General features: G+C 40.2%; 2 protein-coding genes across 4 annotated transcripts in view; both read right to left on the reverse strand.

Moving 5' to 3' along the window:
• Window positions 1-2241: 2241 nt before the first annotated feature.
• Window positions 2242-17068, reverse strand: mmaa (metabolism of cobalamin associated A). The gene is made up of 7 exons (XM_034188297.1): window positions 17024-17068; window positions 12492-12924; window positions 9740-9862; window positions 9313-9483; window positions 8859-8944; window positions 5783-5932; window positions 2242-3104 (listed from the first exon to the last, which is right to left on the reverse strand). The coding sequence occupies exons 2-7, from the start codon at window positions 12922-12924 to the stop codon at window positions 2814-2816; spliced, it is 1254 nt and encodes a 417-aa protein (XP_034044188.1). The 5' UTR covers window positions 17024-17068; the 3' UTR covers window positions 2242-2813.
• Window positions 17069-20465: 3397 nt separating this feature from the next.
• Window positions 20466-26267, reverse strand: part of smad1 (SMAD family member 1) — a 46372-nt gene continuing 40570 nt past the window's right edge. For 2 of the 3 annotated variants that reach the window (XM_034187753.1, XM_034187755.1), the window contains exons 5-7: window positions 24371-24592; window positions 23917-24173; window positions 20469-22666 (exon numbers count right to left, since the gene is read on the reverse strand). In XM_034187753.1, coding sequence (XP_034043644.1) covers window positions 22523-22666; window positions 23917-24173; window positions 24371-24592 — 623 coding nt within the window. In that variant the 3' untranslated portion in view covers window positions 20469-22522. Of the gene's footprint in view, window positions 22667-23916; window positions 24174-24370; window positions 24593-26267 lie in introns of all 3 variants that reach the window. The other variant, XM_034187756.1, reaches the window with a different exon arrangement.

The raw sequence follows: 26267 nt of genomic DNA on the forward strand, positions 1-26267 counted from the left end.
AGAGTACAGTCTGGGAAAGTCATCTGGGGGGGGGGGGGGGTGCTGGCGGAACTCCTGAGTCCTGAACATTCGGACTCCGACTATTGAGATGCTGAGACAGCGCGCCGCCTTTTCACCTCACCAGAACTATAATTATTTAGTATTTCATGTATAGCACAAAGGGAGAAAAATAAATGTCTTCTTTTTGGAACTGCTTCTGTTTATTTCATGCTGGGTTCAGTCAGATACTGGACCGCTCCTCAATCCGCGTCTTATCCATAACAGGATGGTTACTTTTGAGATGTGGGGCTGGACAGGTTGTCTGCCATTCAGCAATCCAGGGTGTTCCATAGTGTGGTGGATGTACTGATGCAGGACACTACCACTGCACACTCCTGACCTGACAGTACATAATGCCTCAAAGGAACGCAGAAATGGATGAGTTGGACTTTGTAGATTTCGGTGCTCTGGGATCTAATTGTTGCTTTAAGAATTTGCTGTGAATAATCATATAGAGACTAAGCCAGACAACGATGAAAATTTTTTTAACTCAAAATGCTTTTAGAGTGTAAAACGTTCATCTACTTGGCTCTTGGTTGGGTTTATTTAGATCAAAGGTCTTGCATTCTTTTTACAACTGGTTGCAAATACATTCAAGAATCTTTGCTACAGAACACTTGGACCTTTGACTTTACAAAACAGTCATTTCGATTTGTTTAGCCACAAAGCAGACATTAACTAATAAATGTAGTACTCCATGAACTCTTAAGTGGAGTCACACAACCAGTTTGTGTCTGGATGGATGAAAAACATCGATGCCCAGAGCCCAGTGTACTCACACTATAAAGGTGTCAGGTACGAGTTTTGCTGGATACTTACTTTTCCAAGGATTATGAAACATAAATAAAATAAAAAAAATTGTCACACATCAATTTTTTTTTTAATGCACAGCCAAAGACAGGAGCCAAATTCTTAGTGTGTGTGAGAGAAACATGGCTAATAAAACACATTTTGATTCTTAAGAAAGATTTCAGTTTTATTGCCAGATTTTCAGTGGGTCAACAACACCATGGATGTTTCCAGAAGATTCCAGAAACTGATGGAATTAGTTTTAAAGGTTTCTAAATGACTGACATAATTTGGTGTTAATCAGGGACCCTTTGGTTGTATTTAAGGGCCCACCTGTAGAACCAGGCTTCTTGCTTTTAAAGCAGGGTTTTGTTTTTTTTTTACAGAATGAAGTCAAGTCACTGGGTGCACACTTCTGGCACTCTCCAAGTCTGATTTGTCATTGGGTGCCATCTCAAATGTTTATGGTACGGTACTATGAGCAAAGTAGTCAAATATGCAAAATATAAGAACCTTGGGCCCAAAAAGACTTCAAATCATTGCGAAAGAAGGAGGCCCAAATTAATACCCAGAAAATAACTTTTGCTTTTAGGGTCCAGCAGACCACCAGGATCACAACTACAAATTTGAAAGAGTTGGAGGCATCAAATAGAAATACGATTGTCCACCTTTACAAAGGCACTCCTAACCATAGCCTAAAAGGCAACTGACCACAGAGGAAGCTACTGATCTTAAATTGACATAAAAGGGTTTTTTGTGGGGGGGGGGGGGGGGTCATCTTTGTCCTAGTGATCATCTGTAAACTTTTGTTGAGCTTTTGGAAACTACACAGCTACGTATATTGACTTCAGAGATTGTGATCGACTGTCAAGAAAGCAGGTTATCTGCAAAAGCTGTTTAAATGAGCACTATAACAACTGGACACAAGCAACAGAGGCCGGAGTGGCCACGATGACCCCATGACAAACCATAAGACTTCACGAGCAACATGATCCTTCAGTCTGTCTTGATTTTATGTTATGGTGATTGCACATGTTAAAAGATTCACATAACCCATAATATGAGGTTCCCTAGTCCTCAACTGTATCTACCAGAAACCAAAATATCACAGCTAAATGTGGTGTAGTTTTTAAATCAGAGTCACTAATATTCCTGACCCCCTCAATGCTTGCTCTGCCAACAGGGGGAATATGACAGCATGGCTCATCTCAAAACATCTGTGGGGACTGCAATGTGAAGTCAGTCTTCAAAAAAAAAAAAAAAAAAAAAATGAAAGCATGTATGGTCATCTGACATTTCTGGCCTTACAATAAAATAAATAAAATTATTACATCTTTGCCATAGCTAATCTTAATGGAGGCAACATTTCCCACTCCTCAGGTTCATAATATGAACAAATAAGCAAAACTCAGCCAACTATACTGACAAATTTAATGTTCATGTTGCCAGAAAAACTTCACATCACTGATAAAATTACAGAACCCCCCCCCCCCCCCAAAAAACAAACAAACAAACTAGGTTCACATTAATGATGAAAATTGACAGATTGGATGTACTGGGTTTACAACAGCTGATAAGAGGCATCTGGTTTTCTTGCGCATTTGACAGTCCTGATATCAGTTTTAAAAATGACTTTCTGTGCAGTACAGTGTGGAATATCCGAGAAAATGGTCCAACGGTGCCTCACAAAAATGAATAACTTAACTTTGTCGTCTCCTGTCCAACTGTCAATGATTCTGTAGGCAAGAAGTGACAACCACCTGCTCAGTCAGCCGTTTCCAATCAGGGATTAAAGTGGGCTGAAACCATTTCTGTGGAAGGGCGACTTCTCTCTCAGATATGTGAAAATTCAATTTGACTGTAAAAGCAAGACTGCTTCCATTTGCACAAACTGCAGACTCAAGGTCACTCCTGGTCAGTCCTGGCTTTTCTCTGCATTGACAAGACATGAGTCATTCTTTCACACACAAAGCTCCCTGCTCTAACTACGAGGATGATGAAGAGAAGGCTTTGAGGAGTAGGTCAGCGGCCAGGCCTGGCGAGATGGCTCCTCTGGTCACCTGCTTCTCGAGGTGAGGTAGTGACTCTTTTACATGGGGGTGACTCTGGAAATAACACAGGACGTTCTCTTGGATTAAACTCCACATCCAAACCTTCTGTTGGGAGCGGCGGCGGCCTTGCAGTTCACTGCTGGTTAACATGACATCACGGTATGATTCCATCTTGGCCCAAACTTCTGGGATGCCCTCACTGGTGTATGAGGAGGCACGCAGTACCTGAGGAGGGATTTGGGTGGAGTCGGGACAGAGTTGGGGGAGGGAGATTATGGGATGCATGTATGAAATCAGACAACGGTTGCTTTAGTAACCAGGCTGCAGTCAGGACAATCCACCCTGAGGACAAGGGCACTTCAAGATATTGACTGTTACAAAAGAAATCCTACGCTTTGAAAGCTTCAGCAAATTGTTTTGTGTGAATGACAACTGTTTTTTTGCGTAGGTCCTGAGGAACCATAGTACGGCTGTATATTTTTTCTTCCCCTGTACTACAAACAGTTACAAGTCAGAAGACACTTAAGTCTAATGTGATTCATCAGGAGTCGGTAGCAATGGAAATGTGAAATACTATAGATTGCCAGGAAATGATTAAGAACTACTTCCCTAACAAAAATAAATTTAAAAAATCCTCAAAACTTAACGCTAATTTAAAAATGCATGCCTGTAAACACACACACACACACACACACACACACACACACACACACACACACACACACACACACACACACACACACACACACACACACACACACACACACACACACTGTGTAGAACCATTAGGTAGTGGAAGCTAATGGGGTTCCAAATAAATAAAGAATAAAGAGGTGCACTGATATATTTTAGATTGGTAGTGGCCCAATAGTGGCCAAAATTATTGGATTGGATATCAGAAATTTGAAAGAAGGAGAATGTACGGGTTGCTGTTGGGCAGCACTCGTGCTCCTGGATAATTATGTTTTTCTTTAAGGGGAGTAGAAAGTAGATTTGTTTCATAATCTGAGTTGACTTTTTGTTAGGTTAGATACATACATCCAGACAGATGTATTTATTAAACTATTTTGTCAGTTAACTGCTTTGCTTTAAAGAGATTAATACCCATTTGGCTGCAACCTGTGTCGCTAAAAGTATTTCTGCACTTAAAGTTTATTTGAGAAACACAAAGCCTGTTTTGCAATTTACACACTTGTCTAGAATTAACTAGGTTTGTTTGTCTCCTAAAAGTCTTATTCTCAATAAGCAAGGAGTAATTACTTATATTTAGTTTCAAGTACGAGCATAAACTCTTTTGATGACCCTCTAAAATTTTTCAAGAGATGACCTGTGACGTGGAGACCCATAATTTAAGACCAGCGCAAGATAACAAAAGGGGTACTGATGCAGACGAAAAACTCCAAGAGAACTTCACAGTCACAGGCAGCAGAGGGCAGGAGACGGTAAGGAAACAGAGAAGAGGAACAGATGAGCAAAGTGGCCTTTAATGCAACTGTGCAGGCGATTAGTCAGCAAAATCCATGACACAGCAGTTGTGTACTCAGAGCAGCAGCAGGTATGATGGCGACAGGGTTTGGCAGCGTGCCCGGTGGACAGATGCTGCATTGGACTGGGAAAATTAAGCGACAGGGCCAAGCAGGTGGGTGAGTTGGAACATGCAAAGAAAGGGAAGACACAGCAGAACTGAATTCATGACGGTATGACATCATCACCTACATCCTCCTCCACCCTCCTTCTGGCTGCTGACCAGTGTGTTGCATATGTAGGAGCAACATGCAGTCGTAGCACTGTTGCTGCTTCCAAGACGGTCCATTATCGTTTTAACATCCACTGAGATCACGGTTTCATTGTCATTTGTCCGTTTCTTTGTTTGTCTACCAGCAGAACATCTCCAAAGGACATCAACAAATTTCAATGAAATATAAAGTCAAAGTCAGCCTTGTGTCAAGGAAGAAGGAATTAAATTTTGATGCACACTCAGATCAAGGAATAGGTCTTCGTTTGATCCTTATACTTCCTTTAATCTTGTACCTCCTGTTTCTTTGGTCTTGTAATCAGTCCTACTGATAACTTAAACAATCAGGATCTAAGCAAGACAGACAAACAGGCAGGCAAATGCTAAAAATGTTTCTTTCATCCCAATGTCTTTGATCCTGTAATTAGGAGTACTGATAAGTTAAGCAATCAAAGATCAGGATATGCCCCTTGATTGTGATTACATAAAGTCAGCCAAATGACAAAAATATCCTCAGATTCCTTTGAGCCTATATTAAGGACTGCTGATGAATGAAGCAATCGAGATCAAAGGATGCATCCTTATCTTTTATCTTGATTACAGTATTAAAGAAAGACAAATGTACAAATGATATAAATCTTTTTGGAGAGAGCCCTTTGAACCAGATTCCTTTGATTTTGTAATCACGACTGCTGATAACTCCTCCTGATCTTCAATTTGCTTGATTGAAGTTAAAGCAAGACAAACAGAGAGAGTCAAATGATGAAAACCTTGTTGAAGAGGTTTCTATGATCCTGATTCCTTTTACCCCACGATCAGTAATGCTAATGTGTTAATCAGGATCAAAGATGAGCCATTATAATCAAAAGGTAAGTGTTTAGGATCAAAGACAAGTGATTAGAATCAAAGCTCAACAATTGGGATGCAAGTTCAAGGGACTATCCCTCTTACACAAAAAAATAAAGAGAAAAGGATAAACACAGATTTAAACAGAGGACTGTTTGTCATTGGCAGAGGTATGAACTCCATGAGTGCTATTCTAGTTTAGTGCATGAGAGGCTAAAGCATTACAATCAATCACAATACCCCCCTCCCCACCCCCAATGTGATATTGATGAGCAATAAGCACACATGCTTATAATTCACAACCTTACACACAAACACACACCTTAGGGTTCCAGGACTTGGATGTTTTCCTGAGCAATTTGAGTGCGCTGGTATATTCAGTCTGGATCCTCCTGGCTGGTACCACCAGATCACCATCCGATTTCGTCACCACCACCAAGTCGGCCCTCTCAATGATGCCCCTCTTGATTCCCTGGTGAAAAAAATGCATGAGAGAGAGATATCTCAACAGAGACAAACACAAAAACTGACTGAGGCACAGAGTCACAGGCAGAACCAGCAGGGTGACCAAGACGGAAAGGACCACTCCTGAGATTTCGATTACCTAGTTAGTTTGTTTAGCTTTTTCACTCACACTCACAAAATGCAATCTTGAAAATCATTTGCTTCTACCCTGCACAAGAACAGGTGTTGTGCGTATGTTAATATAGGGACAATTTAAACTAATTCAATATTGGAATGATTATAAGTGTAATCAAATTCTCAACATACTCTGTAAAAATGATCTGAACACACAACTGAGTGTTTTGTCAGCTTCACGTTCTTCAGAACAGTAAGTTAAAGATACTACCTTTGTTCTGACAGTTCCTAACATTTGTTTCTGTTGTGAAATAATTAATTTGTTGAAAATACCAGCAATTTCAGATACACGATTGTTACGCATATGTCACACGAATATTAATTAAAGCAATTTGTATGCTCTTTTAAGGGCACCGAGCTACTTCTGTTAAAAGTTACAAAAATTAAAACTAATGTGATTTGAACTGTTTAATGCTGGACCATAATCACCATTATTTCTTAATGATGAGCAGTTAGGCTAATTGATTAATTAAACTGGCTAATTACTGCATTAATTCACATACATGATTTACGGACGTACTTGCATATATATGCAAATAAGATATGAATATTAATTATACTATAAACACATAAAAAAAGCAATTCCTTCCTCATAATATTTAAGTATCTGCTTCAAGTACAGTGAGGAAAATAAGTAACACCCTGCGGTTTTGCAAGTTCTCCCACTTAGAAATCATGGAGGGGTCTGAAATTTTCATCTTAGGTGCATGTCCACTATGAGAGACATAATCTAAAAAAAAAAAATCCGGAAATCACAATGTACGATTTTTTTAAATAATTTGTATGTTACTGCTGCAAATAAGTATTTGAACACCTACCAACCAGCAATCATTCTGGCTCACACAGACCTGTTAATTTTTCTTTAAGAAGCCCTCTTGTTCTGCAATCTTTACCTGTATTAATTGCACCTGTCTGAACATGTTACCTGTATGAAAGACACCTGTTCATACACTCAATCAATCACACTCCAACCTGTCCAGCACAGCCAAGACCAAAGAGCTGTCTAAGGACACCAGGGACAAAACTGTAGACCTGCACAAGGCTGGGATGGACTACAGGACAACAGGCAAGCAGCTTGGTAGAAGACAACAACTGTTATGATTATTTATTAGAAAGTGGAAGAAACACAATCTCCCTTGGTCTGGGATTCCATGCAAGATCTCACTTTGTGGGGTAAGGATGATTCTGAGAAAGCTCAGAACTACACAGGAGGACCTGGTCAATGACCTGAAGAGAGCTGGGACCACAGTCACAAAGATTACATTAGTAACACATGATGCTGTCATGGTTTAAAATCCTGCAGGGCAGCAAGGTCCCCCTGCTCAAGCCAGCGCATGTCCAGGCCCGTTTGAAGTTCACCAGTCACCATCTGGATGATCCAGAGGAGGCATGGGAGAAGGTCATGTGGTCAGATGAGACCAGAATAGAGCTTTTTGGAATCATCTCCACTTACCATGTTTAGAGGATGAGAACAACCCCAAGAAAACCATCCCAACCGTGAAGCATGGGTGTGGAAACATCATACTCTGGAGGTGCTCTTCTGCAAAGGGGACAGGACGACTGCACCGTATTGAAGGGAGGATGGATGGGGTCATGTATTGTGAGATTTTGGCAAACAACCTCCTTCCCTCAGTAAGAGCATTGAAGATGGGTCATGGCTGGGTCTTCCAGCATGACAATGACCCCAAACACACAGCCAGGGCAACTAAGGAGGGGCTCTGTAAGAAGTATTTCAAGGTCCTGGAGTGGCCTGGCCAGTCTCCAGACCTGAACTCAATAGAAAATCTTTGGAGGGAGCTGAAACTCCAAACCTGAAAGATCTAAAGATAATTTGTATGGAGGAATGAACCAAAATCCCTGCTGCAGTGTGCAAACCTGGTGAAAAACTACAGGAAACGTGTGACCTCTGTAATTGCAAACAAAGGCTACTGTACCAAATATTAACACTGATTTTCACAGGTGTTCAAATACTTATTTGCAGCAGTAACATACAAATAAATCATTAAAAAAAATCATACATTGTGTTTTCCGGATTTTTTTTTTTTTTTTTAGATTATGTCTCTCATAGTGGACATGCACCCAAGATGAAAATTTCAGACCCCTCCATGATTTCTAAGTGGGAGAACTTGCAAAATCGCAGGGTGTTCAAATATTTATTTTCCTGTAGATTCAAAATGCAAGCACTACTGCCTCACAGTAAGAAGGCACTGGGATCGCTTCCCACCCAGTCATTTCTGTGTGGGTTCCCTCTGGGTGTTCTGACTCCCTCCCTCTTCCGAAGACTTCCAGGTTAGTTGAACTGGAAACTTTGAATTGACTGTAGGTGTGTGTGAATGTGTTTGTCTGTCTATAAGTGGCCTTGCGATAGACTCGTGTCCAGTCCAGGGTGTACCCCACCACTTGCCCAGTAACTCCTGGGATGGGCTCCAGCTTCCCCGTGACCCTTAATTGTAGTAAGCGGGTACAGAAAATGACTGACCAAACCACATCCTCTAACAGTAAACACACTAGATTCTGTAACGTAACAGTCGAATTTGTGACACTGTGAGTATATTGAGGCACCGGAACCAAAACCAAAAGATATGCTCAAATATACATATTTAAAGACTGATGCACCCAGGGTACATGTATTCACAATGCTGAACAGTCTACAGACAGAAGCACCAAAGCAATGTGCAATCATTTTCAGTTAACTGTGTAAAATATGAACCATTATTTAAATGAAAGACACCTAACAAATTCTTCCTCAATTCTCTCACCTGGAGTTCATCACCACCTGCTGGTGGAATTAGCAACACAAACATGTCAACCATGTCAGCCACTGCAAACTCTGACTGCCCCACTCCTGGAAATAACACATTTAAGACACATTTAAGGTGACAAACAACATGCCACAAACTTTTTGGGTCATTACCGAGACTAAATTATTAATGACCCCAAAGCTTGAAGGTGTGATGAATTCACTGATTAACTTGCTATATACAACCTTTGACACAATGAATAGTGAATAACAACTGAAATAAATGATCTTTAAGTATTACTTCAAGTGCTTTTACATAGAAATTAAAAACTATTCTAATTCACTTCACATATATACAGCTTAGTAACATGAAACGTGTAGAGTTGGTTAAAACTGAGTTTGAAGGGTTTTATCAAAAATGTTGGTAAATTTATGGCCTCAACTGCATATTTGAAAAAAAGTCACCTTCTTACCCACAGTCTCTACAAGAACGATGTCATAACCAGCCCCCTCACACAGAACAATGGCCTCATTGGTTGTTCGAGTGACTCCACCTAGTGTACCAGAAGTTGGAGACGGTCTGATGAAAGCATTCATGTCCCTGGAGAGTTCAGTCATACGAGTCTTATCACCCATCAAAGACCCTAGAACAGATGTTTCAGATGATGGGACAAAATTGATTCATGACTGTAAAAGTGTTGCTCCATGTTTTCTAATACAGTAATTAGCTGGGTAGCCTAATTAATCCACAGCATAAAAACATCAATAATAACTAAATGAAAAGCACCACTGCACAACACATTAAAGCCTGTCATGTAACTTTGCTGACCAATGTACAGCAGTAATCCGAGCAATAACTGAGCATCAGTATCATGACAAGGTGACAATATGTGTCGCTACCTCCTGTAGTGCAGGACGACGGGTCGACAGCCAGCACTGACACTTTATGTCCGCGTCTTGTTAACATTTTCCCCATCACTTCGATGAAAGATGACTTCCCTGCTCCTGGCGGACCAGACAGTCCTGAGAAATCAGCAAAAGGATAAAAACCAAGATTTGATGGAAGAATCATCTCTGTGTCACAAGGTCAAACATCCATCCACACTTTTGAAATTAAAATCTGTGATAATCACCCAGTTTCCTATTAATCTTTTAGCCAGGTGTCCAGAGCATCTGTGTGTACAAAAAAAAAAAAAAAAAGCCTTGAACCGTGTTCGGAGGACTTCCTCTCAATACCCCATAACTAATCTGTAAACCTTACGGTTAAACCAATCAAGCACCCTGGTCACAAAGAAAAAAGTCAATGGACCATATTTAAACAAGAGTTATTTAACTAAGATAAACATGTCAACCATTCTGGTTTAAGCTCCACCAGTCAGAACCTTTGCTGCGTCAACTCTTAGTAAAAATATTTGAGATTTTTGGTGATACTGCCAAAAACCTCTGCAGTTGATAAAGGTGTGAGGGAAGATTTGAGTGTGTAATTCAGTTAATATAAATGGGTTACAGAATACGCACTACAGTAATTTTCATTCAATTTAAAATATTTTCAGCTCAACAACTGTTTGAGGCCAGAGGAAACATCTTAATGCTGCCCAAAATTCAACAGTTCTGCATATTCCCTCATGACAGAACCCTGAATGCTGCCTGGGACCACACTGAAGTCATCAATGTTGAGAGGCAGAAGGATTTCATCTCTGAAGGCACTCATGGTTCATGGCTTAGTATGTATGGTGTTGATGACACGGAGGGTAGACACAGAGAGGCATCTATGAGCAAGTGACACTCCCATCTGTGATGTAGTGACCTTTGACCTGCTTAAAGGAATTAAAGCAGTGAATTACTCCAAACCTACTCTTTTACCTGCTGTAATCAGAGCAAGTGGTGGCTCAGTTCTGACAGTGAACTCTACTACACTGTTTGATCAGTCGAATAGGGCTAATCCTCCTGCCAGGATTTTGGACACCTCTGGTACCACGGTTCAGATGGCTGATTCGCCAATCAGCTGCAAACCACCAAAACCATTTCAGTGAGACTGCAAAGCCACTGGGGCTGAACTCCTTCAGGCAGGTGGATATCGTGTTCTCCTAGCCTTCCAAGAAAACTTTGCTTCTCGTTAGGAGACAGGTATCAGCCAAAAGAATGAAGGAGGGGGAAAAATAACTTGTTGTCCCTCTCCTCAAAGGGATTGGTGATCACTTGGGCAGCACCAGCGACAGGGGTGTGACACTGCTCCCTACAAGGGTAATTCTTAACTGGATCCAGTCACAGTTACTTGCCACTCACTGACAGGAACAGTATGGATTTATGCTGCACTGAGGTAATTTCCTTTCACCTTTATGTTGACATAGCAATAAACAATTCCATTTTTATTTCTAAGCCCAGAAGGTTAAACATTGACCTCAACTTAGAGGAGACATTGAATGCAAGCATTAATATCAGCAGCATCTCTGCAGTCTACGTTGATTGTTGCAAAATATTTGGTGCTGACTCGCACTCTGTTCAAACTAGATGTTTGGAAAGGTCATGGCTGCCAGCCACTCGAGTGCCTTTTTCAAAGAAGACAGATTCACTGACCTTGACTTCAGGTGTTCGTTTGCACTTGATTGGTTGTACACCTGAATGAGCTAATCAGCTTGTGGCAGAGGAGGAAGAAATAGAAAATGGGTAGGTTTGGTGGCCCATGAGGATTACTAAGAGAACCACTGTACTACATCAAAATGTAAAACCAGGCTTTAAATGACTTCTTGTCTCTGCCATCACAACCACATGTACATGCAATTACAAAATTCTCTTATATCTGCAGTCATATTCATGACTGTAGGATTGTGGCCTTGGCGATACAAAGACAGCTGAGAAGAGCTCATGGAGTCACGACATCACCACACAGAGGTGTCTGACAATGCCTGGATGCTCACCAGTGACCTAAGACAACTGGATGTCTTTTGTACTGGGTCTCTTTGGAGAATCCTTGGGTACCACTGGACTAACTTTAAGTGAAAACAAATAATTACTTTGGGAGGCTGCTCAACATTATGTCAACACACCCTGATGTTGGAGCCGATGTTCCATCACACACCACGCCATGTGGCACCCTCCCTTGTGCATGACATAGCACGCAGGTACCTCAGTGTTGATGATCCCAGCAACTGGAAGAGGCCAAGGGAATGCCAACGTGTCACATAGCCACATAGCTGCAGCAGATCAATGGCTCCTTTTGGGAGGTGGAGATGGGCCGCTGGGGTGAATGGCTATAAGGACTCAGGGTGACATTGTAACATTGTAGCACAGGTTTTACTTTTGTCATGTTTTATTATCCTTCCTTTATATCACAAAGATTAAGACTTATTGTTGTGAATCCATATTTATGCCAAATCTATGGGCGGCGGTGGTGGTGGTGGTAGTTGCTAATAATTAAATAAAAAAAATCTCTGGGTTTTGGCCATTTGAAATATATAGGAATGAGACATGACTGGATCACCTTTGGTGTTGGAATATTTGATGGGCATTTCTTTTTTGAATATAAAGATGACACCCTAAACTGATTTCATCCATCCATCTATCTATATCTGCCTTTGTGTTTTTCTTGTCTTCATTCATATGCTCAGATGAAGGCTGAAAGCCTGTACCCACTCAGATCTACACCACACACCTACTCTAAAGGCCACTGGCTTCCCTCCATTGCGATCCTCCTGGTCTCTCTTGTAGGCCAGCACCCTCTGCAGCAGCACCTGGGCTAATTCTTTCTTCCTGGGATGTTGGGTCTCCACCAGAGTGATGGACTCAGCCAATGATGCTCGCTGCCCTCCAATCAGTCCTTCATACAGTTTGTTTAACAGTCTCTGCTCAGCCTCTGTTAAGTCCTGTACATGGTGGCTGAGGCTCTTTGTCCTCCCATCTCCCCTGTGCTGGCAATGCTGGAATAGCATGGTGCTCTGACGACAGGTGGCTGAGCCAACAAAGAGTCCTCTGCGGAGGCAGCATGTCCTGAAGACTGGATGGACAGTGTAAGATGAGAGGAATGAACTGCTGTGGCATAGAAGGGAGAAGCCAAACCGTCCCATTTTACAGCACATGTGAGTCATCTGGGAGGAGAAACAGGAAAGACTATGTTTATAATATATATTTTTTAAACACTGCATAGGAAATTCTGCCAAATGTGTCAAGATTTAAGCAACAACATTGAAGACAGCTAATTCTGTCCATCTCAGGGAACTAAATTTTGCAGTCAGTCCAACACTAATAAACTCTTCATTACAATTGCAACAGATCTAGTCGAGTGATGGTTTAGTATGCAAAATGTCAAATTGAAAAGATTGTTTTATCTGCCTACAGATGAAAACAATAAGAGGCTTCAGGCCCTCACTCCACTTACTGAATTTCTGTTCTGCTTCACAATGTGCCAACAGCCTGATTCATATGACGTGGAAAAAAAATATTTGTGCCCACAAGATCAGAATCAATGTACGTGGATTATATCCACAAAACCAAAAATAAAAAAAATAATTAAAAAATGAGAACTTCTTTGTTCATTCATTTAATTGTGTAACGATATTTTAACCAAGCAAATACCCTCATTACCTGCAGCTTTGCTAATGTGATGATTTTGTCATTTTTATATAAATGTACCACAGGCTGGGGGACTTGGCTCTACCTTATTTGGAATTAGAAATGTATATATTTTTAAAGATTAGGATCTTTAAACTCTGAAATCAAATGTTAACATTAGATATGTTAGGATTAATATAGCTTGGCTAGGCATGTTTGTTGGCCTACTCTGCCATTGTTTTGCTGCTTTGCACAACAGAAAGAAAAAACTAAATTCACAGTTTCTAAGAGTATGACATGAAGGTTTTGTTTTTCAAAGGGTTTACGAGCTTCTTCTTTTTTTTTTTTTTTTATAAATCAGAAACATCTCAGTGGTACTATATAACTATCACAAAACAAATGGCAGAACAGGGCACTGTTTCAGAAAGCCTGTTTACTTAAAACTGGGTTTGCCAGCGCAGAGCCATCCCAGACTTCAAGCTCACATTACTTGTTGAGCGTGCTTTCTATAACCAAATTAAATGTCCAGGGTTCAATTCCAGGCAATTATTTTGTTGATGTATACTGGACAGCACATAGACAATGAAACAAAGTTTGGTTTGATTTTGTGTGAAAATGCAATTTTTAATGTGAGAATTCAATAGTATATTTTATATGAAGTGGGTATTGATACAGTAATGTATTCCTTTTCCAGTACAGCATTCAATAGCAAACCACCGTGATGACCTTAATATAAAGGACATCATGCCATAAAGACTGTATGGGTGCCAAATGACAATTTCAAGCTCAAAACCTTTGGTTAGGGTTAGAAAGAGTGACAATAGGTAGTTGAAATGACAATGGATGTTGTACTACAGGTGAACCCCATTTAACCAATTGGGAGACTAGTCCAGAATGAGAGAAAGATGAATGCAGCAATGTACAGATACATCCTGAATGAAAACCTGCACCAGAGCCCTCTTGATCTTAGACTGGAGCAAATAATTTCAGTCTTATAAAAATGGAAGACTTGAATTTAATTATATTTTATTGAGGAGAACCTTCCAGAAGGACAACCATCTCTGCAGCAATCCACTAATCAGGCCTGTATGGTATAACTCGCATTTTGGCTTTACTCACAGTCAATTTGTGGACCCCAAAAATTTAGAATACTGTATAAAGACTACTGTATGTTTTTGGTTAACCTCATTGACTCATGGATTCAGATAACCTGTGGTTCGATTTTGTGGACTCCAACTTGCGTGAGTTAATGAGGTTCAGCTCTACCAATAATTTGTTGCTATTGGTTTGGTTTGTGTACAAACCAAAGCAATCCAATATCATATCAATAGGAATGGCCTATTTTATAAAATATCTTTTTCGCATTTTCTTTCCATTGTTTCAGCATTGTGTCTTCCACTCAACTTCACTCAGTAACATCACAGTGTTGGTTCTTTAACACACGAGCTGTAAACACAGGCAAAATGCCCCATAATGCAACTTGGTGTGACAGTGGTTCTTCAAGCTCTATTAAAAAAAAAAAAAAAAAAACACGATTTTTGTTGTGAAAAGGTTGGACATTTCAGACTTTTTCTGACTCACATGTTAAGAAAAATAACGCAGCAAATCTAAATACTGTGGTGATTAACACTTTTGAAAAAGTCATATTCCTCTCCATGAAACTGATTTTATTTTCAGACATTTTTACAGCCTAAGTAATTAAAATATAGAAGTGGCTACTGATACGGTACTCTATTCCTTTTTCTCATACAGTATCCAAAAAGAAAACTCTGGTTATTGGGACATAAAGAGCGACATACGAGGTCTGTCCAAAAAGTATCAGACCTTTTTATTTTTTTTGAAAAACCTTATGGATTTGAATCACATGTGCTTGCATGAGCCATCCTTGAACCTTCGTGTGCATGCGTGAGTTTTTTCATGCCTGTCAGTTGCGTCATTCGCCTGTGAGTAGGCTTTGAGTGAGCACTGGTCCTCCCCCCTCGTTGGATTTTCATTTCAAGGAAAATGTCTGAACGACTGGAGCAGCGCTGAATCAAATTTTTCCAGAAAATGTGAGAGACAGCCAGGTGGAAACCATTCAGAAGATTCAAATGGCTTTCGGTGGCTTTTCAGTCGAGTGAGTATCCGAGGAATTGTGTAAGAGCTGGACATGTCACAACATGTCCTGTGAGACTTCCAACGTCCGCACGTCTTTCATTACAAAATCTCCTGTAACAGTGGAATGTGCCGAAAAAGTGCTGATGTCCACCTCTTCTGCAATTTCTCTGGTAGTCAGACGACGTCCCGGATCAACACAACATTCACTTTGGAAATGATCTGGTCGTTTCAGCCTGTCGATGGCCGCTTGGAGCGCGGCGCGCCCTCCGCCATTGTGCGCCGTCTTTAAACCGGTTGTAACACTCCTTAATCTGTGTGATGCCCATAGGATCGTCACCGAAAGCCATCTGAATCTTCCGAATGGTTTCCACCTGGCTGTCTCTCACAGTTTCTGGAAAAATTTGATGCAGCAAAGCTCCAAATCGTTCCACCTCGCAATGAAAATCCAACGAGAGGGGAGGACCAGTGCTCACACAAAGCCTGCTCACAGGCGAATGATGCAACCGACGGGCGTGAAAAAAATCACGCATGCGCATGAAGGTTCAAGGTTGGCTCATGCAAGCACACATGATTCAAATCCATATGGTTTTTGAAAAAAATAAAAAGGTCTGATACTTTTTGGACAGACCTCGTAATGGCATTGAAGCTGTACAGCAGACAACTGACAAATTTTAAGATCAAAATTTAGGCTTTGGGTTAGGCTATGTGTGATGACGTTGGGTAGTCTAAGCAACAATGGGTGTTGTGCTAGTAACAATTTCCCATTTGTGTACAGTACCGTATAAATAGCAAAGAAAGAGGATAACAAATTTACACTGAAAGCAGGGTTATGCTTTATTCAGATTGTTTCAGATTCTTTTCTTTCGCAGGGGTGGCAGTAAAGCGGTTTAGTGTGCTTGTTTCCAGTGTGGAAGGTTCCCAACTGAAACCCACCCCTGCCGATTCTCCAATATGGAGTTATGTCAGGAAGTCATTGGTGTAAAACTTGTGCCAAAAACGAGATGCAGATACACCTCAGATCTGCTGTGGCGACCCGAATGAAAACAAGGGAGAAGCCTAAAGGGATTGCTTTTATTCGTTTTGGCAGGTTTTTCACCTTTTCCATCAAATTAGTATTTGATCCACAATAATACATATTCAAAGTCCACAATTCTGCAGGACCAGAACTAATATTATTAACAATATATTTCTTAAAATAAAGACCTTTACCATTTAAGACCAGAGCCAAGTATGACTTGATGGATTTTTCAGTGGGGTGCTAATATAACTCGCTCATCCAGTTTCCATGCATACATTTTAAGATTAACACGGTATTTAAATTTTTTTTTTTTTATTAAATAAAAACGTCAGCGTGATAACTAGCTGTGACAGCTAGTTAAAGCACAACGGGAAAATATTACCTCGAACAAAACAAATGGTGTTGCTGTTCAACGTTATATCAGCTCTACCGTTCTATATATTTTTTAATCAACGTATATCAAGTTTTTGTTTAACATTTCAAACATAATGAACATTAAATCCAACAAGACGCCGACTGACCTCTCACGAGTGCCACACAAATGTTTTTAATCCATTTTCTTCCTGGTTCCGGTGACGTAACACACCACCCATCTGATGAGTTCCGTCGTTTATTTATGCAGTTTGACACAAATATCAGCAAAAATTATTAGACATGTCTGAGGAAAAATAGGAATATCTGTGTCAAAGCATACAAAATGTTCGGAATGCCATACAGAAAGTGTGAATGAATCTGCCATATATATAATAAAAGAAATGACTGTGAACACCTTTAGGCAGCAGGTGGCAGCAGAGATTAACTTTAAATCGTTTCATATACTGGTATAAAATGGGATTCCCTTTTTATAAATAAAACAACACTATTTCCATTTAAAATGTATTTTAAAGTAATTTGCGCATTCGTTTTTTTAAATTAGTTCCTGTTGCGTAAATGCATTGTTTGTTCTCCAATGTTAATGTTTTATGTGCGCCAGGAAAGTATTCACAGCGCTTCACCGTTCCACATTTTATGTTGCAGCCTTATTCCAAAATGGATGAAATGATTTTTTTCCCCTCAAAATGCTACACACAATACCCCATAATGACAATGAGAATTTTTTTTATTTTTTGGGGGCAAATTTATTATTATTAATAATAAAATAATAATAAATCACATGTACATAAATTACAAACTGAGCTCAGGTGCATCCTGTTTCTACTGATCATCCTTGAGATGTTTCAACAGCTTAATTGGAGTCCACCTGGGGTAAATTCAGTTGATTGGACATGATTTGGAAAGGCACACACCTGTCTACATATAAGGTCCCACAGTTGACAGTGCATGTCAGAGCATAAACCAAGCATGAAGTCAAAGGAATTGTCTGTAGACCTCCGAGACAGGAATGTCTCTAGACACAAATCTGGGGAAGGGTACAGAAGCATTTCTGCTCCTTTGAAGGTCCCAGTGAGCACAGTGGCCTCCATCATCTGTAAAAGTTGAGATCCATCAGGATTTTTCCTAGAGCTGGTCGCCTGCCTAAACTGAGCGATCAGGGGAGAAGGGCCTTAGTCAGGGAGGTGACCAAGAACCCGATGGTCACTCAGAGGTCCAGCATTCCTCTGTGGAGAGAGGAGAACCTTCCACAAGGACAAGCATCTCTGCAGCAATCCACCAATCAGGCCTGTATGGTAGAGTGGTCAGACAGAAGCCACTCCTTAATAAAAGGCACATGGCAGCCCACCTGGAGTTTGCCAAAAGACACCTGAAGGACTCTCAGACCATGAGAAACAAAATTCTTTGGTCTGATGAGACAAAAATTAAACTCTTTGGCGTGAATAACAGGCATCATGTTTGGAGGAAACCAGGCACCATCCCTACAGTGAAGCATAGTGGTGGCAGCATCATGTTGTGGGGATGTTTCTCAGCGGCAGGAATTGGGAGACTAGTCCGGAATGAGAAAAAGATGAATGCAGCAATGTACAGAGACATCCTGGATGAAAACCTGCACCAGAGTCCTCTTGATCTTAGACTGGAGCAAATAAATTCAGTCTTATAAAAATGGAAGACTTGAATTTAATTATCTTTTATTGAATTTATTTTGAAATAACTGCAGAAAACCACACAAGAAATGCCAAGTAACCACGTCAGAACTCTCAGAAGCAACAAACGTTCATAATTTATAATTCTATAGCAAAAGATTAGCCTAGTGTAGTACTGCTTTTAGTCTAACTGTGGAAGGATATGTGCTTTTTATATATTATATAATTACCTACAAAAATTAGAAATTGCCACATTCCAATTCTTGATTTATTTATGCAATACTTAACATAGTTTATGTTGCCCTTTTCCCTGTGTCTCCTGTTCTACCCCATCGGTCTCTGTGTGCATACACACTGCACAGGCGTGGTGCTCTTCATTTCCTCCTGGATGCTCACCAGTCTACCTGCACATGGTAATTAGTCAACTCCTCAGACCCACAGTTGAAAGCAGTGACATTTCTAGTCTCTTGGGGGTCTAGGCAAAATTCCACAGAGACCCCCCCCCCCCCCCTGAAAATGTTTACAGCCACTGGAATCAGGAATCAAGATCCATCTAGATGCTGATATTTTGAAACTCCCTTTTTGAGCCGCTATTTTAACAAATCCAAGAGCTCCACAAATGTTTTCACACACTTTCTCGTCAGCTTCTACTATGCCTCGCCGGCCTCTACAACATTCCCCCATTCAAGGCCAGAGCCTAGACCTGCACCTCTCCTGACTCTAAGGTGACTCCAAGTACGTCTCCTGAATCTGTTGCAGTGCCGCCTCTCCTGACCCAGCTCCTGATTCCACAGCAGCAGAGGTGCTCTGCAACTTCTCTGCATCTGCTCCTGGTACTGTTCCCAACCCATGAGAAATCAGTGCTGCATACCTTCCTGCTGCATTCCCTGATAAAACACTAGCACCTCCAGTCCAGTGCTCAGGTGACATCTTTGCCTCAGCAGTGTTCGGCCACATGGCCGCTGCCTGCTCCAGTTGAGGTGCTGGCGAGCACACGTCTCTGCCTTGCTCGAGCCTTCTGTCTGCCTTCCAGCCCTCCCTGCTCAACCTGGTCTGTCCTTTCTTCTCTTTTGTTGTAGGACACCTGGGGCCAGTGTGTGTGTGTGTGTGCATGTGTGGGGGGCTATAATGGTCTTGTCAATGGCTGTTATTTGTCCTCCTTGTTCTTTCCCTTTTATCTCCTGTTCTCCCCTCTGTCTCTGTCATCAACACATCAGCCCTGCGGTTCTTCAAACACTCTTCACTGGATCATTGGTTTTGCCAACTTGGTGTTGGTGTTTTTTCCTTCTGCTCACAGTGTAAACAGTTCTCTTAGGAACACCATTTCCTCACACAAATATACCAAATCAAACAAGTAAATCATTTTCTCACATTTCAGTGGTTACATAATAAAACCCAAATAAGAAAGGATTTTTTTTTATGTTTAGCCACAAAAGAATAAGAAAGCAAATGAAGCTGTTGGTAGGTCAGTCTGATAGTTTTCTTATTAACTGTGGTTGCATTCAATCAACACAACCCCGTGGAAAGGATTTTGTATGAATGTAGCTGAAGCAACATATGGTTGAAGTTACAGGTAGTTTGAAATTAGCTTGGCAGTTTCTTTCATTTCCAAAGCCTAGTCTGGTGGCCGCCCATGGCCATCACTGCTTTAAATGGTCAAGATTTAACCAGAAGAAAGAAAGAAAAAGAAAAAAAAATTAATGTGGTTTTGCAGGGTAGTTTTAGGGTCTTTCATAAAGCACTGCCTTTACCGAAGCGATACAAACATAAAAAAAAACTTGTGCTTGTTTCACTGGTGTGAGGATGAAATCTGGGAGGAATGTTGATGTCATAATTAATTTAACTTCACACAAACATACTGTATTCCTGGAAGCCGCTTGTAAATGTTCCATTGTTGGCTGTCACAAATGTCCCACAACAGAACACAGATTTCAGCAATGAAACGGACAATTAATGAAACAAATTTATTGAATATTCCAGTAGACACTTGACAGTCATGGAATTAAAACAGCTTTTCTGTGAATTTTACTGAGCAAAAAGAGAAGAGAAAAAACAAAAAACAAAAGAAATGTGTGAAGTGGACACTAACAAAACTGATGTTAAAAAATACAAAAAGAATGTAAAGAGTATACAGCAAATGGACTGCTCAAAGCACAAAAATGAATGGCAAGATCTACATAAAATAATAATAAAAAAGGAACATCAGTAACTGACACCTTTTTATTCATTCAACAATTAAAATTTGCTCAACAATTTCATAAGTCATTTCACAGGGTTTGCTCAGTTATTACAACAGAATGAAGCACTGAAATGTCTTTGCCACTTTTTATTTTGCTGCAGTACGTAAATACAGCAACTAAAACTGCACTTGCGTTCGCCTCCATATTCAGCTACCAGTCATAAATGTGTAACACTACCCTAACTAAACTATGCTTTGCAAAACCAGACTGCACAGCACAATATTCTAATAGTGAATATATCTAAACACCATTCTTTTTTCTTAAAATTCATTTAAACACGAGTTTAACACATGGTGAACAACATTAAACATTTTTTTTTTTTTTTTTTGCTGAAATGCCCTTTCACTGCCATGCCCCACATTAAAACCCAACCTGAACTCTTAATCCTGCCCTAATTTTGCCCTTCTGTTGATTTTCATGATCTGTGATGTAGGATTTCACTGACTACATCACATCGACTGCTTTAAGTTATTTTGGCCAACCTAACAAAAGGAATTGTCTAATTGTCCTCAAAGCCTTGCTAACACTGTACATGTCTTTAGTACATGTTATATGTCAATACCATTGCAGTCAGGCATTTAATTGAGCAAGTAACTGCCAATTTCGGTGAGCAGGAATGTCCAAAAGTTATTGCAACAACAAATGTATGTTTGAACTGCATGACTTAGGGGTGGGTGCTACACTAGTCATCACCGGTGTGATAATGCACCACATGGACTGTGCAATACCTTCACGACCATGAGAAATCAGATCAATGAGAAGTCCCACCAGGCCAGAAATAATATTCTAAATGACACCAATGAAAAATAACAGTGACAAAATAAACAATAATGCCAAATATCCATTCCTTTAGAAATCAGTAATAATATTAGTGGATCTGCAGCTCAGATCAGCACTGCAGTGCTGATAATGTAATTCATCAAAGCTAAAGATGAGTCAAAACACCTGTTAAACACTTTTCTGATAGATGTAAGTGATATCAAGTCATTTTTCCATGAAGACATAGCTGTCATGGAACTGGTGAAGTGTAATTTTGTTGTGTGAACCAGTGGACCTTTGCACTGCAGGCTTGTTTAAGCCTCAAAAGAAGCTGTAAAATGTAAACCTGCAGAAGGTTTTTCATTCAGATTTTAACTTTGAAGGTGCAGATTTGAAACTGAAAATTTTTCAGGTTAAACTGTAGTAAAACTCTAGTAAAGTAAACTTCAGTACAGTCCAAGAGTTATTAAAAGGGGTCATATAGTGCAAAACCAGTAATATTATGATATAATAACCACCACCGTCTGACAAGTGAATGATATGATATTCATTTTGGGTTATATCGCCCAACCCTAGCGTGACAGGACTGTAAAGGAAATAACTAGATGAGAGAGACAATAATAGAGTGATGAATAAGGGAAGTCATGGGAGCACGATTGGGGAGAATACCTGTGTTGCAATGAGTGTGATGACCTAATTATTACAGTTGGTCACAAAGATCAAGTATCTTCCAGCTGCATCACGCTCACTTTGATGACCCCTCTCCCAGTCTGTAAATGTGCCCAATTCAGACATCCTTCAAGTAGAGAACCAACCCATTTGAACAACCCACCCAGCCCTACTGATCCCAGATCAGCATGTTTCAGTCAAAACCTCTATCAGTTATGAGAAAAAGACAAACTGGCTAAACTGCTTGCCAATCTGGAACCAGCTAGCCCCTATGTTTGCTACCTAGACCAAAATGCTGGGGTATGCACAGCCACAGAACTGAGGACAGTTTAGCCTAGGAGACTGAGGATATAGGGTTGTGAGGTGAACCCATTTGGGTTAGCACTTTGTCCAACCACTGCAGGGGACCATGTAGATGGATCTCAATCCAGCAGGGTGTGCTGGTCACATCTTGCCGGTGATACTCTGCTCCCCAGCCCTAGAACACATCAAAACACACCATGTTGGATAAGTGTGCACACAACTGAATTGTTTTTTTTTTTATTCAATTTTGGGGAAAAAAAAAAAAAAAAAAAAGATTTCATATGACTTTTGACTGTTCAGACTTGCAACATGGAAACGGATTCCAATCGGATTCGCACATAAATCGGGAGTTTTACTGGCAGTCTGAATGAACAAAGCCATAGACTCTCATCCACTTCATGCTACAGTATCTGAGAATAAGAAGCACCGACCCGATGGGCCTCATGGGGCTATTCCACAAAGCGCCGCTCCTTACCAGTTAATCCAGAATAGCACATTGGGGCACATTTTGAAGCATCATAGTAACTTCTTGATCCACCTTTGTCAATCTTGAACAAACTTGGTATATGTAGAAGTTACAGCCGTCATCGGCACCAGTTTCGAAATCGGAGTCAAATTTTCGAGCTGTTCAAAAATGTCATCCTAATTCGCAAAATCTGCACTAGTATGCGGGATATTTGTAGTCTTAACAGCTTCAATCATGTTCAAATGTGTTTAAATGGGGTATTCCTAGTGAGTACAACTTGAAACGTGTTTGATTGTGCTCCATCTAGGTAATAATTTGAAGCAGAAGCAGTGTTTGTTGCGGTTCTGACAGAGCGCAGCTCCTTACTTTCGTTTGAGTAGGTTGCCAGGTCTGCACTTTATAAGACAGCCTGGTAGGAGGCAAACCGGAATAATCCCTTTCATCCCACTTTCGCACTTTTTTGGATTGCAGGCAATCATAATCATAATAAAAAAGCGTCCTGTGGAATAGAGGTGTCAGGGCCTGTATAGGACTTGCTTTTACTACAGTAAACACTACTGACCATTTTTAGTATTTTTTTTTTTTTGCACAATGTTGCTGCTTGTCTTGGTGTTCTCTTTCTTTCTGAGTCTATTACATTTCAAATTGAACTCAACTATCTTCAAGACCCTCCTTTCAGATCTAGTCTAATTTTTTTCTTACAAAAATTAATTCATGAACAGGTGAGGCAGAAACTGTCCAAATATCAAAATCTTTGTACCATTGATCTCTTACCTGTGATGCTGCAATTATAAACAAGCATCTGGTAAAGGTACTACTGTTAGCTAATAGACAATGGAGTCGCAAATAAATGCAACAACGCCTCATTTATAAAACACCTACTTCATGCTACAAGTCTCAATATTAATTGGAATAAAAAAATCAGGACCTTTTATTTTTTGTATGTTTGACCAATTTACCTTAACAAAGCTCATGCGGATGGTACACATCTTGGTAAGCTCATAAACAGCCTCAAAGCCATGGTTGACCGACTGAGCCAGGAGCTCAGCAAACTCCTGGTTGTTGAAAATCTTCAGGCTGCAGCCACTGGGAATCTTACACACAGTTGTTGGATGGAAGCCATGGTGGTAGTTACAGTTACGACTCTGGACGAAGATACTGCTGTCACTCAGACATTCAGCATACACTTCCCCACCAACATAATAGAGATGGACACCTGGGAAGAAACAGAAGATATCAGAGTTGTGGGCCACCTGGTATTAAATCCTGACAAATGTATAGTTGTGTAGTAAAAAGCCATACCAAAACATTCACTGTTATTATCCTCTCATTCTCAATCCCAAAAGCTATTAACCACATAAATTGATGCAGCCTCATCTCTTATCACTGAACGGTCATTTATGTGTACTCCACCTTTGCCAATGTGCCGTCGGGTGTTCTCAATGGTGGAGTTGCGGTTGACGTTGGATAGAAGGCCGACGCAGAATCGGTTGCGGTTGTTGGAGGGATCTGTGAAGCCATCTACGAGCACACTGGTGGAGGAAGCCTGGAATGCTTCTCCAACTCTATTGTTGAGCTCGTAGTAAACAATATTACACCAGTGTTTGGGTTCTTCATAGGCCACAGGCTGCACATCTGCACAGAACACACAATAAAGTCCCCAAGGAAAAATAAAATATTTTTCCAACTTCTTGTGTCACTTTATGATCAATTTGTAAGCCATGGGTGTTTTTGGCATAAAGAACATATCCAAAACTAAAATGTATTACTCTGGAACATGTGATAAAGGAATAACTGACTTTGTACTAACTGACGGAAAACCATTTCAGGAAAGACATTCTCAGGTCTGGCAATGAGTGAGGCAAAAAGATGATTTATTTCAAGTTACAGATTTTTCAAAGTGAATATTTCAGGAATACAAAAAGCCACATCCTTGGATTAATTTTTGTGATCTTGCTCAATACGGCAACTAACTTCAAAAGGATTTGGATTTTTTTTTCTTCTTTGCCTTCATCATAGCAGTCGGTAAAATCAAGTACTGATAAATTACACCAAAGGACTTTAAAATTTAAGGCTTCCCAGAACTGACATCATCAGGAATTGAAAGATCTATGTTTGAGACAACAGGAAAAATACAAAAACTAACCAATGCTGCTGTTTTCTGATGCAGCCATCAAACTGTAGAAAGACTTTGACCTACACTTTTCTTAAATACTCAAGACCAATACCTTATTTTCCTAGTGCTTTTATACAATTCCAACCCTATTTTACATCTATTACATAAAATTGGCACCTTTTGCCAGACTTAACAGCTTTTATTCATCTATTAAATAAATAAATAAATAAATAAACAAACACCAGTAAATGCCACTAAAGGCATAAAAAAGGCTTAAAACTAAAAATCAACAGGAGACCGTCTTCAATCTCACGCATCCTCGCTACTATTTATTCTGAACTGTCAATAAATATAAAGAAATTTACAGGACCCACCAGCAATATTTGTATGCATTTACACTCAAGCAAAATCAATGCAGATCTGCTATAAAGTAAAACAGTGCAGACTGCATACGATCTGTGTGACAGCTTTTATGGAACAGACCAGCAGTCAATACAAGGTGCCTGATCATGGTCTCTGTACCTGGTATCTCCAGTGAGGCGCTGCCAGCTGGCCTCACCCTGCTGGAGTGGAATAAATCATGTTTGTCTAAGCACATACTTTTCTCAAACTTACTCTGTAGTGTGGCACTGACTAGCAGGTGTGTTTTGTCTGTCTACTTCCCAGAACTAGTTTACAATAGAAACACACTCCCCTCTACAGGATGCAGCTTGTGGAAAAGAACTTAAAAAGCTCCCAAAACACCCACTTGCCAGCAAACATTTCAGCTGCATTTCCCAGCACGGCTCTTGTTGTGTGTGGACTGAAATCTGCAGCAGTTGCTGCACTTTGAGTCAAAGAATATTTTGTAGGATAATTATTGAAAACCCAAAAGTTCTCAAAGTTCCACTATTATTTCAATGTAATATGGGACTGATCTAACTGAAATGACTCATTAAGTCAGTTATGGTTCCTTTGGTCGCTCAAGTACACACAGCCAGTAAAGTGAAACTGCAAATGGCTCATTAAAAATCTAACTGAAATCATACCCAAGATGTGTCAAGGCATCCTTTTGATATTTTATTTTAAAGAGTGACAAAGTGATTGTTCATGGAATCCAACAGATGTTTTTGCATATTCTACGTATTAGAAATTTATGAATACAGAGTTCAAATGTTGCAGTTGAGCACAATAAAAGCAAAACCACAGTTGATA

Source organism: Thalassophryne amazonica, chromosome 15 (genome assembly GCF_902500255.1).
Source record: "Thalassophryne amazonica chromosome 15, fThaAma1.1, whole genome shotgun sequence".
NCBI lineage: Eukaryota > Metazoa > Chordata > Actinopteri > Batrachoidiformes > Batrachoididae > Thalassophryne > Thalassophryne amazonica.

Bases quoted from the DNA above. Each gene is read 5' to 3' on its own strand.
- mmaa (XM_034188297.1), bottom strand. From the start codon at position 12,924: ATGACTCACATGTGCTGTAAAATGGGACGGTTTGGCTTCTCCCTTCTA. The intron at 8,945-9,312 runs GTAAGAAGGTGA...TGTTATTTCCAG, and splicing joins CGTTCTTGTAGAGACTGTGG to GAGTGGGGCAGTCAGAGTTT. The intron at 5,933-8,858 runs GTGAGAGAATTG...TTTTTTCACCAG, and splicing joins CAGGTGGTGATGAACTCCAG to GGAATCAAGAGGGGCATCAT.